The sequence below is a fragment of the Gracilinanus agilis genome, chromosome 5, assembly GCF_016433145.1.
Source record: "Gracilinanus agilis isolate LMUSP501 chromosome 5, AgileGrace, whole genome shotgun sequence".
In the NCBI taxonomy this organism is placed as follows: Eukaryota; Metazoa; Chordata; class Mammalia; order Didelphimorphia; family Didelphidae; genus Gracilinanus; species Gracilinanus agilis.
Window position 1 is genome coordinate 15929092 of NC_058134.1, and position 14983 is coordinate 15944074.

At 46.9% G+C, this 14983-nt stretch overlaps 1 protein-coding gene across 1 annotated transcript; it reads right to left on the reverse strand.

Annotated features, from left to right (window-relative positions):
• Positions 1–4029: 4029 nt before the first annotated feature.
• Positions 4030–6345, reverse strand: LOC123250609 (cytochrome c, somatic). The gene is made up of 3 exons (XM_044679767.1): positions 6239–6345; positions 5417–5593; positions 4030–5334 (listed from the first exon to the last, which is right to left on the reverse strand). Exons 2-3 carry the CDS (start codon positions 5583–5585, stop codon positions 5186–5188), a joined length of 318 nt encoding a protein of 105 aa, XP_044535702.1. The 5' UTR covers positions 5586–5593; positions 6239–6345; the 3' UTR covers positions 4030–5185.
• Positions 6346–14983: the final 8638 nt, after the last annotated feature.

Genomic DNA, 14983 nt, shown 5'->3' on the forward strand with positions numbered 1-14983 from the left:
GGAAGACAGAAGGGACAGAGAACTGTGATTTGGTGAATATGTCTGAGTGCAGGGAGAGCTAAGGAAGAGTCCTGACATAAACTGCCTTAATTGTCACAGGCAGAAACATACCAAATAAGTCCCAGGGATGTGTTTATTTTATTTTTTTTTTTAGTAAGCCCTTTTGGCTAAAACATCAACAAAGACTTTGTAATAATACAGTTACCACCGAATTAATCCAGTTGAATCTGGGAAGCATTTCTGTGTACAAAGCACAATGCTAGGTGCTAGACATTCAAAGATGAGAAGGGCAGCCCTGTGGATGTCATTCCAGTGCCCTCCCTCACTTATTTCTTATTTATCCTGTCCTTTGTTTACATGTTGGTTCCCACATTAGATTCCAAGTTCCTTGTGGACAAGGGCTGGCTTTTGCTTCTTTTTGTACCCTCCCTACCCCCATCCTAAGCTTAGCACAGTGTCTGTCAACAAATGTTGACTGATTGATGGATACCATCATAGACGTAAAAGTCTCTTCTGTATCATTTGCTCCCAGAGTAGAGTGCTCTGCTTTAGCATTAACAGACTTCCCTACTTTAGAATTGTTAGCCATCCCAATGATCCCAGTAGATGGCACTCCCCAAGAGGATTCATTCCTACCTCATTTCCTCCTCTTTCCTGGTTTTTCTTCTCTCTACTCATTTCCCACGGGTCTATGATTGTATCTCTATGCAGATGATTCCCAAAATTTCAATCACTGATCCTGATTTTTCTTTTGAAATCTGGTCCTGCACCCTCACAGGTGTCTTCTCTTGGGTGTCCCATCGGCATCCTGAACTTAGTGTATCCAGAACAGAATTCATCCTTCCTCCTAAACACACCCCTCTTGCAGCTAACATCACCCAGGTTTGGCATCTCAGCCTCCTCTTCAGAGCTTCCCTTTTCAATATCGCCATTCATTCAATAGTTGCCAAGTTGTTTGGATTCCACACAGGCATGTCACCTTCTTGCCCCTCATCTGGCCAGGGCTCACTTCAGGTCCTCATCACTGCACTCATCTTCCTCTCCATTCCACTCTATCCTTCAGTTCTTAGCAAAATCTCAGAAATCTCATCTGATCTGGCTACCCCTTTGCTCAAAAAGCTTCAGTGACTCCCCAGTGCCTCAAGGAAAAGATGCAAACTCCTCAAAGATTGGCATCCAAGCGCTCCAAATGTTAGCAGTTGATGATGCCCCAAAAAGGATTCATCCTGCCTCATTTCCTCATTTCTTTCCTAGTCTTGGCATCAAAACCTGCCCTGTCCACTACAACTCTGCTTTTCCTTTTCTTTTCCAGATTTCTCATTACTTGGCCTTTATGCTCTTGAACTTCCCACCAAATTCTCCTACTTGCTATTGCCATCCTGGAACATCCCTCCCTCACCTCCTAGAATCCTTGGCTTCCTACAAGGAGCAGCTCTTGTCTGATTATGTTCTCTCCTTCCTAAAATTATTTCATACTTACTCATCTGTGTGCATGCTGGAGAATCCAAGTTGCTTGAGGGTCAAAGATTGTTTTATCATTTTTTGTACAATAATCCTAGTACTGGTGCTTAATAAATGTTGGCTCGAGCAGAGGGACCTTCCAAAATGTTGCTGGGAAATAGTCATATGAAAAATCCAACTAGTATAAAATAAGTAGAAAATTTGGAAATGGAGTTATAAAACTAGGTTAAAAGGGAAAAAATGAAGTTAGGTTATGTCTGGAAAAAGGAAATTACAATGTCAGGGTTTCCCCAGCATAGTTTGAGACAGGCTGCTTTGACAAGTGATCTGTTCTATAAAAAGAAATACTTCAGAGTAACGTTGGGCAATTTTTCAGGCCACCAGAACTTGATACACTTCTTAAAAAGAGCCAATTCCCTTTGCTGCGGTCTTATATTCAACAAGAAACCCACAAAGCTAAGACAGCAGAAGGAACCCTGCCTTAGGGAGGGGATCTCTTTCTCTTACTGGTTTTGTGGCCTCGGGCTGATCAACTGTCTCTGCCTCAGTTTCCCTTTTTATAAAATGGGGATGCAAGTTCCTTGTGGACAGGAATCAGGATCAAGATTGTCTGTATGACCCACAACCAGCATATGGGCATTTGAAATCTCTTTTACTGATATTGCCACTCAACTGATGTGAGAACACAAATTGATCATTTCAGACTTTAAAAATTTTCCCTTTGCTGTTTTATTGATGCCTTTTGGTTTTACATCATAGTCAAACCCTTTCCCTCAGTGAGCCTCAACAAAGAAAAACCTCAAGGTCACTATGTTTTGACCTGGCAGTTGTTTTAGAGCTTGGACAATACTCCAGCTCTCCATCCCCATGCTGCCTAACTCTAGATTTACCAAGTATCATGGTGTGTCTGACTTGTTATGAACCCATTTAGGAGTTTCTTGGCAAACAATGGAGAGGTTTGCCATTTCTTTCTCCAGTTCATCTGACAGATGAGGAAACTGAGGCCAACAGGGTGAAATGACTTGCCCAGGGTCACAAAGCTAGGAGCATATTGAGGTCACATTTGAACTTGAGTCTTCTTGAGTCGAGGCCCAGTGCTCTGGGAATTCTGGTGCCACCTGGCTGCCTTTCTTGTTATACAGGGCTAGAGACCATAAAGGGCAAGGACTCCAGATGCCTACACCCACATCATTTCACCAGGGTGTATCAAGTTAAACTGAAGAAATTCCTCAACTGGATGACTGTGATAGCCTTCTAGGTTGCCTCCCTGCCTCAGGCTCCTTCCTACTCTAACCTCTGTGCCATTCAAGGCCAGGGTGATTTTTTCCCATAGAACAGGCTGACCTCCCTCAATGAGCACAAGGGGCTCCTTACCACCTTCTGGGTCAAATAAAAACTTCTTGGATTCAGAGTTCTTCCTAACCCTGGCCCATCCAATTTCCTAGGCTTACACTTTCTAACTGGCCTGCTTGCCACTCCTCACTTGACACTTCTTTCTCAGTAGGGGCAGCTGGGTAGCTCAGTGGAGTGAGAGTCAGGCCTAGAGACAGGTCGTCCTAGGTTCAAACCCGGCCTCAGCCACTTCCCAGCTGTGTGACCCTGGGCAAGTCACTTGACCCCCATGGCCCACCCTTACCAATCTTTCAACTATGAGACAATACACCGAAGTACAAGGGTTTAAAAAAAAAATGAGGGTGAGTCTCCCCAAAAGTCACAGGCACCCAGCTTGGGCAAGATTCTGGACTGCACACACAATGCCCAGCTTGCTTGATGCTCCAGGCCCGACAAAACCCCAGGGTTTTCACAATTCGCATGCCCCCACCTGAGATTTCAAGGGTGCCCAAAAGGACAATCCTTCCCTCATAGCCTTTATAAATGGACTCCAGCAATTTGTTTGCAGCCAATGGCCGCCACATCACAAGTTGGGGTATGCACAAAGTCCTGTCCATTTAGCCCTCCACACCCTGTGCCCAGCTCCTGTTCCTTGGCTGCCAAAGCTCTAACGAGTCTCCAAGATGGCAGGCCTCATACTTGCCTCTTCAATCCCATTTTCTTGAGACTAGCCTTCCCCTAAAAACCCTTTGACACTGACACCCTCCCAAAGATCTAATTCAAGTTTCACCCCCGTTACAGGGCCTGAACTAGTATTCCGAGTTTCTCAGTAACAATTCTATCATTCCAGCATGGTAGCTATTGCCTTGAGGGCAGCTTTCCTTATTTCTACTTCATATACAAGGGAACTAACTTTTAGACTACTAATGCTAAAACCCTGCTGGGGGGGGGGGGCAGCTAAATGGCTCAGTGGATAGAGAGCTGGGCCTGGAGATAGGAACTCCTGGGTTCAAATCTGAACTCAAGACACTTCCTAGCTGTGTGACCCTGGGCAAGTCGTTTAACCCACAATGCCTAACCCTTACTACTCTTCTGCCTTGGAACTGATACTTAATACTGATTCTAAGAAGAAAGGGTTTAAAACACAAATACCACCTAAGAGAAGAAAAGCAAGGCTTCTCTGAGGCCTACTACGTACCAAAGTAAGACTCTTGGAATGAAAAGTACAGGAGCGGATTTTTCTGCCAATTTTGAATTTTTATTTCTGATTACTGCCACTAAAAACTAAACTGGTTTCCTGAAGGGTTGTTTCATGCTGCTCAAAAGATAAATTTAGCCAAACATCATGGACAATTTGCCTGCATGGATGGTGTGATTTCTGCATTGATCGACTCTGTTCAAATTAAGATAATGAACCAATCGAGAACATTCAGGAAAATATATTCAGAAGTGTTTAATTGGGGAATTAAGCCTTAGGATCACATCATTTACCAGATGTACAAAGGGCACACCTTTACAGCTGAACCCTCCAGATAAGTAACTACTATTCACATACTATTCAACAGGTCTGCAAACTTGAAATCCAATAGATTGTAAAAGTCAATTCTAAGGTACAACTTGGCTTAAAACATGTATTTAACAACTCAACAGAAGGGCCTATCTCTAGCTGAACTCATCTGTGCATTTTCTGGCCCCAGGATGCTGCAGGATCTGTCATTCAAAGGCCACTCACACAGGGTGATGTGATAGTCTTTACTCAGGATTAGACAGTAAAATACAGAGGTGCCTTTCAACAATTTAAAGGCAGGATTTAATCAAAGCACTGTAATCGGGCCGTTTCTGTTCAAAAAGTTTGGGAATTTAAGTTAGAAATTCTTGAATTTCTTTGAATTCAGGAGGCCTTGCCTTTGGACAGACTGGAGTCCACTGCTTTCCCCCAAGGGTAATATTCCCCCCCCAAAACACACTTCAGGTAAAAGTCAAGTAAAACCATTAATTAGGCTAACTCCACTGTTTAGTAAATGGAATTGGAATAAATCAGAACTATTCAAGGTGGAGGTGGCATCTGTTGCCTCTGATAAAAAACGTTGGATTTGCCCAACTCGATTGAGTGCCCGGCCTAATCAAACTTTCCTAAGAAAACGAAAAGTGTGACAACTTAAGTGGTGGCTAGAATTAGGAGCCAAATGAGAAAACATAATCATTCTCATTGAAACACAAGCCTACCTAATCTACATAATTCCTTTATTAGGACTGCTGAACAAAATTTAAAAACAGCCATTCATGATCGAAATTCTCTGGTTGCAGAAACCAATTTAAATAGGCAGTTACGGGAGGAGTAAAAAAGAAAGAAACCAAGGCCGGGACACAATAAATAAGGCAGCGGACAGCGTTACTCGTTGGTGGCCTTCTTCAGGTAGGCTATCAAGTCTGCTCTCTCCCCCTTTTTCTTAATGCCTGCGAAGATCATCTTTGTCCCCGGGATGTACTTCTTGGGGTTTTCCAAGTACTCCATCAGCGTGTCCTCATTCCAGATGATCCCTGCAATGGGTTAAGTGGTGAGTGACTGGTGGGTGGGAGAGACCCAGGCCCTGGCCAGCCCCTGCCCCCACCCACTTCTTACCTTTGCTTTTGTTGGCATCCGTGTAGGAGAAACCAGCGGCCTGGCCAGTCTTGCGGCCGAAAAGTCCGCTCAGGTTGGGCCCAGTCTTGTGCTTGCCCCCCTTCTCCACCGTGTGGCACTGGGCACACTTCTGCACGAAGATCTTCTTGCCCTTCTCCACGTCTCCCATGGTCAACTCTGAAACAGGGGACTCATCAGCTGGGGGTCCCCTTTCCTCCCCTACCCCCTTGGGGGTCACCCCAGGACTAAACTTCGCAGTTCCTTGGCGTTTCCCGGGTCAGGGCACCGGCCTTGGGGTTCACCCCACGTCTATCCTTAGCCCCTTAGGCTTGTCACTGGGAATCCCGTTAATTTGTTTAGGGGGTACCCTCCCCACTCTGGGTGACCTTGGGCTGGCCTCAGTTTCCTCATCTGTCAAATGTGCCCCATGGGCCGAGGTCACTGCTGGCCGTGACCTTGGACCTCAGTCTCCCGGTTCGGGACTGGGGGGGGTCACCTCTGGACGGGGAAGGGGCTGCCTTCGCCTTGGCTCTGGTCTCAGCCCCGGCCCGCGGCAGGACCTCAATCTTGGCCCTGTCCCCCGACCCTGACTCCTCTCTCCTCGGCCGCCCTGGCTCCCGCTGGTGGCTCGGAGAGGAGAACCAGGCGCCCATTGCCCAGAGTAATAAGAGCGAGACCCCGAATCCCTCCCGATGCCTGCGGAGGTCACGTCCGCGCGGCCCCAGGTCCGAGAGGCTCGGGCCAGGCCCGGCACTTCCCCGACCGTACGTCTGGTACCCTCTACATCCCCGCGCCCAGCTCGTTCACCCACTCGGCCCATACCTCACGCGGTTGCTTGCTCTTTAACTCGTACTGAACTGCCGACTCGCGCTTCCTCTGCCCAAGGACACGCCGTACCCGCTTCTATGTAACCGGCATCGGTGCAACCGAACCTATAGGCGCCCCCACACGTCAACGTCACGGCGGCCCGGCCAATCCCCGAGCCCAACGTCACTGCATGTGACCCTGTGGCCGGCGCGGCGTCCTGCCAGCAGGGTAGGCTGCGTACTCAGGATGCCCTCTCCCCCAACGCCACCGCGGGTCTCCTTCCCCCGGCTATGACGTCACCACGTACGACGGGACATCTTGGGAAGGGACTGAAGGCGTGAAGCCAGCGCGGGGAGCGTCCTGCGCACGCGCATTCTTCACTTGCTGCTGTGAGGGTTTTCTCCGGCTTCTCTGGGTTCCCGAGCTTCGCCCAATAGGCGACTCTTCGGGCTGCGCATGCGCACTTTCCAACGGGCGGACTGTCGGGTTGGAAGATGCAGAGCTCCCGAGATTTCCTCTTCCCGAGGGAACGCCGGCAGCGCCTACGGCCCTGGGCCCCACCCCCAGCTCCGCCGCTTCCTCTAAAATCATTTTACAGCTGGAGAAACTGCCTCCTGTAGGCATCAGAATCCAGCCTCTCTGACTCCAAACCCTGGGGGAGAGAGGAGACCCCCGAGTTCAGATCCCGAGCCGGGCCGTGTGCTTTGTGACCCTGTGCCAGTCATTTACCTTGTCTTTGGGCTTCAGTTTCCCCATGTATAAAGTGAAGGGGTCAAGCCAGATGACCTAGAAGGTTCCAAACCTCGTGTTGGGGTGTCCCCACATAGCACTACTAATGATAATTAATAACCAAAAGTAATTGCCCCTCCCTTGGCCCCAGATGGAGATGACGTCATGACTACCAGCACCAACAGCCTTAGGGCTCCCCAGCCCCAGATCGGGGTGACGTCATCACGACCAGGCACCGGAGGCCTTGGGGCTCCTCCCAGGTCCTCCCTCCACCTCCTGCCTGCCCGCACCCCTCGGGACTCCTCCCGTTCCCTTTCTTTTTTGTCTGTATCCCCAGGCTGGGCTTGCCACCGGATTTGGCACACAGTAGGTGCTTCATAACTGCTTATGGGTCGGTTGACTTAGGCTTATGCACCATTTAATAACATTGAACATGAAGCGCTTTACAAACACTGGCCCATTTGGTCCTCACTACAACCAGGGAAAGCAGGGGCTCGTTCTTTTACAGATGGGCAAACTGAGGCCAATGGAGGTTAAAAGACTAACTCGGGGTCCCAACCGGCACAGTTGGAGGCAGGATCGGAATTCCCGACTCTTGCTCCGGTGCTCTGCTCTGCCCACCCCACCACTTACCAGGAGCCCTGTTTCCAGACTATCCTCTCCTTGCCTTAAAGGAATTAGGCTGGGAAACCTTTATAGAATGCCTCTTTGCAGTTATTATTTCATTTGATCCTCACAAAATTTCTGGGAGGTAGGTGCTCTTTTGATGCCCATTTTACAGATGAAGAAATGGAGGTTAAGGGACTTGCCCAGGGTCACAATGCTAGAAAGTTTCTGAGGCTGGATGAAAACTCGGGTCTCCCCAACTCCAGTCTGGGAACTCTAACCACTGCACCACATAGCTGCTTAGCCATCTTGGAAGACTTCCTGGAAGTCAGGAATGCAGGGTCAAATCTCCATTGTTAATTAATTAAGCCAAGATTCAAGCCCCAAAACTCTGTCTTCAGACTAAGCACTCTTTTTTTTTAAACCCTCACCTTCCATCTTGGAGTCAATGCTGTGTATTGGCTCCCAGGCAGAAGAGGAGTAAGGGCTAGGCAATGGGGGTCAAGTGACTTGCCCAGGGTCACACAGCTGGGAAGGGTCTGAGGCCAGATTTGAACCTAGGCCTGGCTCTCAATCCACTGAGCCACCCAGCTGCGCCCCCCCCCCCCCCAACCAAGCACTTTTAATACTGCTGTTACTCCCTTTAATTACCGGAGAGGATAAATATTCCAGCCCTTGCTTTTAAGTCTGAGAAAGTCCAGGGATATCCCCATCCTTAGCACAGAGCTTTGCATACAGCAAGAGTTTAATCAAGGCTTCATCATTCAGTCAGGCTCAGATAGGAGAGAAATTGTTTCTGGTATTTCGTGGCACCAAACTGGCCTTCTGTTCCTCACATGTGAGGCTCCCACCTCCCATCTGGGGTTCCCAAGCTGGGAATGTAATAAAGGCGAGCCTCACCTCTGCCTCTCAGAATTTCTAGCTCCAGAAACCTCCGGACTCCCTCACGTGAGTGCCTCTCCCCTGTGGCCACTTACCCCGGATACTTATCTGAAGAACAGCGTGGAAGGTTCACTAAGGACCGACTATATCTAGACCCCTCTGAGGTGCAGCAAACAGGATGTCTGGTGGCGTTCGCTGAGGAGCCTCTCCAGGTAGATGGTATCAGAAATTTGAGTGAGCAGTGTGCCAGGAGACACCTTTTCAGCCAAACTCGGGTGGGGAATCATTAGGGTGCAGGGGGAGGGTGCCTTGGCTTCAGTCTCCTTCCTACTTTGTACGTACTTCCCCCAAGGGAAGGGTTTGAAAGATGGAGACGTCCTCTTTTCCCCTTCAAGTCCTAGCAGTGTGCCAAGATCAGCCGGTGTCAGGTTCCGCATCCAGAAACAAGGAAAGATCAGCCCCGGGTTCCCGGCTCCATAAGAGCCCAGCCGTGGAAAACACACAATTACCACCTCCCACCTCCCTCCTACCTAAGAGGGACATCTTTAGGACTCTAATAAAAGGGCTTTTAGGAGCTATAAGTTTCTCCTTTGCCAGATCCACTTTCTCAGATTGAACCCATTTCCCGCTGGATTCTGTGTTTACTCATGAAAAGTGTATCCTAGGTCTTTGGGGAGTGCTTCCTACCGACTATACTCTTACTAAAACGTAATTTTCTAGAAGTTAATGATTTCTGGCCCACTAATTGATGTCACCTAATAATCATTGTGGGAAGAAGCGCATCCTAGAGGTCCATGCTCTCAGGACCAGCTTGTCAGAGGGCAGCGGAATTGGGATGGGAGCTCCTGAGCTTGCCCTACGGTTGATAGAATGGAAGCTTCTTGAGGGCAGGCCTTATTTCATTTTTTCTTTAAATCCGGCCACATAGGAATCACTTAATAAATGTTTGCCAACTGATTAAAGCCACATTCTAATAGTCTAACAATGCAGAAACATTCGAATAAAGAGGCCCTAAAGTGGGGAGAGGACAAGCTTCTTTCAGTCCTCCCAGTCTTAGACTTCTGTCCTCTAATGAAGTACATGTTTATTAAGGACCTCTTCTATGTGAGGGCCCTGGGTGTACAGGGTCAAAATGAAGTTGTCTCTGTCCTTAGGAAGCTTATTCACTCTGTGTGTGTGTGTGTGTGTGTGTGTGACTGTCCCTAACCTCGAAAAGAAATTTTCTAGCATCTTGTACAACTTCCAAAATTCAAATGATGTGTGATTTATGTCAGCTTGACAAAACGTTAAATTCCAAACGGTACAAAAGAAATGAGTCGGTCACTCCCTTAAGGAGCAGAAATTAGACGGGGGCAGTGAGAGGCAGGGCTAGCTCACCCTGACTTCAGTACCCCAAGGATCATGATTTCATTGGTGCAGGTGCCCCCTCTTTGTTTTCTGGACTACAGTCCCTCTGTGATGTTAGCACATAGTCTTCAGAGAGAGGGAGCCTGATAACTCATCCCCTGCAGGTACTCTATTGTTTGGTTACTTGGAACCCAAGTTGATCTACTTATTTAACCTTTAGGACCTCAGGGTCACCTCCTTGTAGGAAGGACACCTCAGACTAGGATGTCAAAGGAGGACCCTGTGTACACAACAAGAAGGTGTGTCAGGCTAAGGAGAGATCTTTATAGGGTGGAGGAGTTACAAAGGGGTGTCAGAGAAGGTTTTGGGAAGAAAGAAGACATTGAAAGTTCTAGATGAAAAAGTGCCTGGGCAGATTCTCGCTGGCAGCAGATGGTACGTTGTCTCTAGGGGACAATTAGTAGTCCATTGTCTGGGATGAAGACTAGCTGAAGAGGAGTGGTGTATAATTAGGCTGGAGAGGCAGACTAGAGTCTGATTGTGGGTGAGCCTTGAAGATCTGCCTCAGGGGGTGTATTTGTCCTAGAAACAAGAAGGAGCCCCAGAAGCTTTTTGGGTAAGACAGTGACGTGATACTTCCTGCATCCACACAGATTATAACCTCTCCACGTATTAGCAGGTAGGCTGGAGGAGTTCCCATAGTCAGGAAAATAGATTCTGTTATATCACCTTTTATTTGTGAAATAAACCTCAAAGTTATATAGAAATGTTAGCTATTCTGCTGTTATATTGTATCAGTCATATCATATCATACATCATTTATTTTGTTGTTCATTGTCCAGTTACATCCAACTCTTCATGACCCCATTTGGGCTTTTCTTGGCAAAGATAGTGCACTGGTTGGCCACTTCCTTCTCCAGCTCATTTTACAGAGGAGGAAACTGAGGCAAACAGGGTGAAGTGACTTGTCCAGGATCACACAGTTAGGAAGTGTCTGAGGCCATATTTAAACTCAAGAAGATGAGTCTTTCTGACTCTGGTCCCAGCACTGTATCTACTATGCAATATTGTATTGTATCATCATATTATATGTCATATCATGTCATATAGTCTCTTCCCATTCTATTGTAAACTCCTCAGGGAAGGGACTATTTTTTGTCTCTTCTATATCCCCAGAGCTTAGCACAACAGTGTTTGGCACATAGTAGCTGCTTAATATGTATTTAATGAATTGAAATGAATTGTATCATATAGTATATTATATCATATATATCACACTGTATCATAATTCATATCATATTTCATCTCATCTTACCTGGTGGCCAGCCAGTGGTCTTTGGGCTATCGACCTGCCAGGACTGTGGCAGTGCCTCCCCAGTTTGTCGGGACATGCTCAGGGAAAGGCTTGGCTGTCACAGCCTTCTAGAACTCATGATCATCTCTGTGATTCAGTGAGGCATCTGGGGAGGATTTGGATCTGGCATCGAATACCCCAAGGATTTGTATTACTCATTCTTAGTAAAAGTGGGAGCATCCCCACCATGACCAGTTCTTGTCCCCTCACCCTTGTCTCTTCACCTTTTGTCTACATCATGTTGATTCATAAACCTGAAGCAAATTGGTTGTTGGGCTTCTCTGAAGCTGAGCTGTTTGCCTTTCCTTCCTTCCTTCCTTCTGCTGCTGGACGGGGATTCTCCTCTTTTAGGAGCCGGGCTCCCCTGCCAGGCAGAGAACATGAGCCTACAGTCTAGGAGGCTGGGGCTGGATGACGGAGGCCCCTTGGTGGGAGATGAAAAGCTCCCTAATCCTCTGGATCAACAATGGGTCCATATTATTACATATTATTTCATTAAAAATGTCCCAGATTTCTTGCTTCTCTTTATGCTTACTCTTAATTGCATGATAGCTTTGTTCCATTATGTTAACTTAGATCAATTTATTTAATGATTGCCCTGTTGCTGGGCATTTAGATTGTTTCCAGTTGATTTTAATTGCTGACATAAAGATTGGTTAGTTTTCCCTTTCTCTTTTATCTTTCCTTATCTGCTTGGTGCCTTTCCTATTGCCTACAAACATGATTGGGACCACCCCAAACTGCCAAAGCCTTCCCTTGATCCTGTCATCCCTGTGGAGGTTATCCTAAAAGTCTCCTACCTTTTCCTGCCAAACTCCTGGGAAGAATTCTTTTTTGTGTGTTTGTTTTTTGTTTTTAAACCCTTAACTTCTGTGTATTGGCTCCAAGGCAGAAGAGTGGGAAGGGTGGGCCATGGGGGTCAAGTGACTTGCCCAGGGTCACACAGCTGGGAAGTATCTGAGGCCGGATTTGAACCCAGAACCTCCTGGTCTCTAGGCCTGACTCTCAATCCACTGAGCTACCCAGCTGCCCCTGGGAAGAATTCTTAACACTCTAGCTTTTCCTTTCTCATTCGCTCCCGAGTCCCTTCCAAGAGGGCTTCCAGTCCCACTACTCTATAGAAACTACTCTGGGGTTACCCATCATCCTCGTAGGGACCCAAGCTCACAACTCTCCTCATCTTTCTCCTTGTCCTTTGGACAGCCATTGTTGACCACCCATACTTTCTTATTGACTCTTCGATGCTACTCTCTCCTGGTTCTCTGCTTGACTTCTTCGCTGGGTGGCCTTCCATCTCCCCTTTGAGCCAGTGTCCTGCTGGGCTCTGTCCTGGGGCTCCTCCGCTTCCTTTCTTTGGTGTTCTTGTCTACTCTTGTAAGCTCTAACAGACTCCTAGAGCTATCTTTCCAGCCCAAATCTCTCCTTAGGACCTCATTCCCTTGCTTTTAAGCAAGACAGCTTGAGTATTTCTTGGGTACTTTTTTGATTCAGTTGCCTGTTGGACATCTCCAGAATATGCCTACTATCTCCAGTTCAGCATGTCTCCCTCCTACAATCCTGCTTCCCCTCCCAGATTTCCTTATTTCTGATCACCTCCTCCAATCAGCAATCAGGTCTCGTCCGTTTTTTTCTAAGACATCTTTCCTATCTGTCACACCCCGACACTCTCACCCCAACCACCCTCATTCATGTCTTCATCATTTTTGGTACTGAGACAAAGTCATGACCTTTCATTTCAGTCTCTCCCCAACACGGAGGATTTCAACCCATTTGTGACCTGGTAGCTGAATCACGATTCCAGCCAAGGTCTTGCTGACCCCAAGTGCAGTTGTCTCTCCACTACAAGACTCCACTGATGTCCTTTTGGTCCTCTTTGAGTACAAAAGAAAACAATCAATCAACCTTCCCTTTATGTGTGGCTACAGGCTGGATGTAGCCTTCATTTTGTCCATTTTGCTGCAATTCATAGAGTTTGGAGCTTAAGGTGATTATGCCTAATCTTTTTATTTAAAAAAAACTTATCTTTTGTCTTAGAATTGATACTAAGTGCCTCTCTCCAGGCAGAAGACTGGTAAGAGCTAAGCAATGGGGATTAAGTGACTTGCCCAGGGTCACATAGCTAGGAAGTATTTGAGGCCCGATTTGAACCCAGGACATTCTATCTAGAGGCCTGATTCTCAGTTCACTGAGCCACCCAGCTGCCTCTTCCCTCCTACGCCTTTCATTTTACAGAGAAGGAATGATACAGATAAGATAATGAAAGAAGAGATTTACCCAAGAGTGTACACCATAAATAAGGGGCAGAAACCAGGATTGGAGCCCATTTACTCTGACTCTCTTTGCAGCTGATGCGCTCCAGTCCCAGCATGATCTTTACTATTGATCTCTTTTTGTTTCATGACTTAAAGATGGTGCCAGTGTGCCAAGATGGATAGCAGAGCATTTCATTAAGCGGCGCAGATGACTAAATTTCCATTTCCTGCTCGGCTGCTCAAGTTTTATAGCTATTTTAAAATTGTTATTAGACAGCAATAACTATTGAACACACTAGTTTTGTCATATGAGAACACCATTTAATTGTTATATGACACGGCAGCATGCTTTAAGCAAGACGTCTTGAGTATTTCTTGGGTACTCTGTTGACTCACATTCTCATGAACATTCATGTTGGTGGCTGGGAAGCATTTACTGAGTCAATAATTTTCCCTTTAAGGCAAAATGCTCTGGGAAAGTCACTTGTACCTCAGTTCCCCGCCCCCCCCCCCCATCCATCATCTAATGAACATTACTTACACATTAAGTAAAAGTAGAAGAAAGTCACATTACTGAATAGCAAGACTTTTTATGTTGGGTTTGGGGTTCTTTTTTCCAAAAGAATCAACTCCTTCCATTCTGTAGAATATAGATTTAAAGGGAGCAGTTAGGTTGTCCAGTGGACTAAGAGCCGAGCCCAGAGATGGGAGGTCCTGGATTCAAGCACTTCCTCAGACACTTTCTAGCTGTGTGACCCTGGGCAAGTCACTTCATCCCCATGGCCTAGCCCTTAACTGTTCTTCTGCCTCAGAAGCAGTACATAATATGGAATATAAGATGGAAAGTAAGGGATTTTTTTAAAAAAAGAGAGGAAATACTCTTAAATATTATAGGCAATTTTAATGCAATCCAAACTCATGTAAGGGGGAAAAGGGGTTTTTGGGTCAAGCATATTAAAAGGTGGTCGGCAGGGGAAATTTCCCCAATTAAGGAATAACCTCAAGTCAAAATTGACTTTTATGAAAGTTTATTTACAAATATATAGGTGAGAGTGGAAGTAGAGAGATGAGAAGAGGGCAGAATAAGAGATTTGTATTCAAGTCTGGGCTTTACTGCGGCAGGGCTCCAGAGGCCCAGCCAGACCCTAAAAGTCAATTTATAAGGGTTTTAGCCACAAGGGCTTCTCCCAATCAAGGGAGCCTCTCGGAGCCTAGTACCTCCTGGCAGGCTAAAGGAGTCAGCCTTCCTCACTCACCAACCAGGAGCCCTTCTCCAGCCCAAGACCCCAGACTCACTCAACTCTCTCTTTTTAAAGGGGTCACTTATGCGTCACTTCCTGTGCCTCCCTCCTGGTCTGCCTGTCCATGCACAACAGACGCTTCTCTTAGGACGGTGTAGGGGGCGGTCAGTGGATTCTGATTTGTCACCCACTCTAGCACAGGTGGGTTATGGACCTCCCAGAATTGGAGGTGCTCTCACCTTTGGTGATTAAATCTAAAGATGGGCAGTGTAGACTTAGTCCAATTATCACACTCATAGAAAAGTATGAAAAGATACCAGCAGGTTAGTCTTTCTAGTCAGCATTCAAT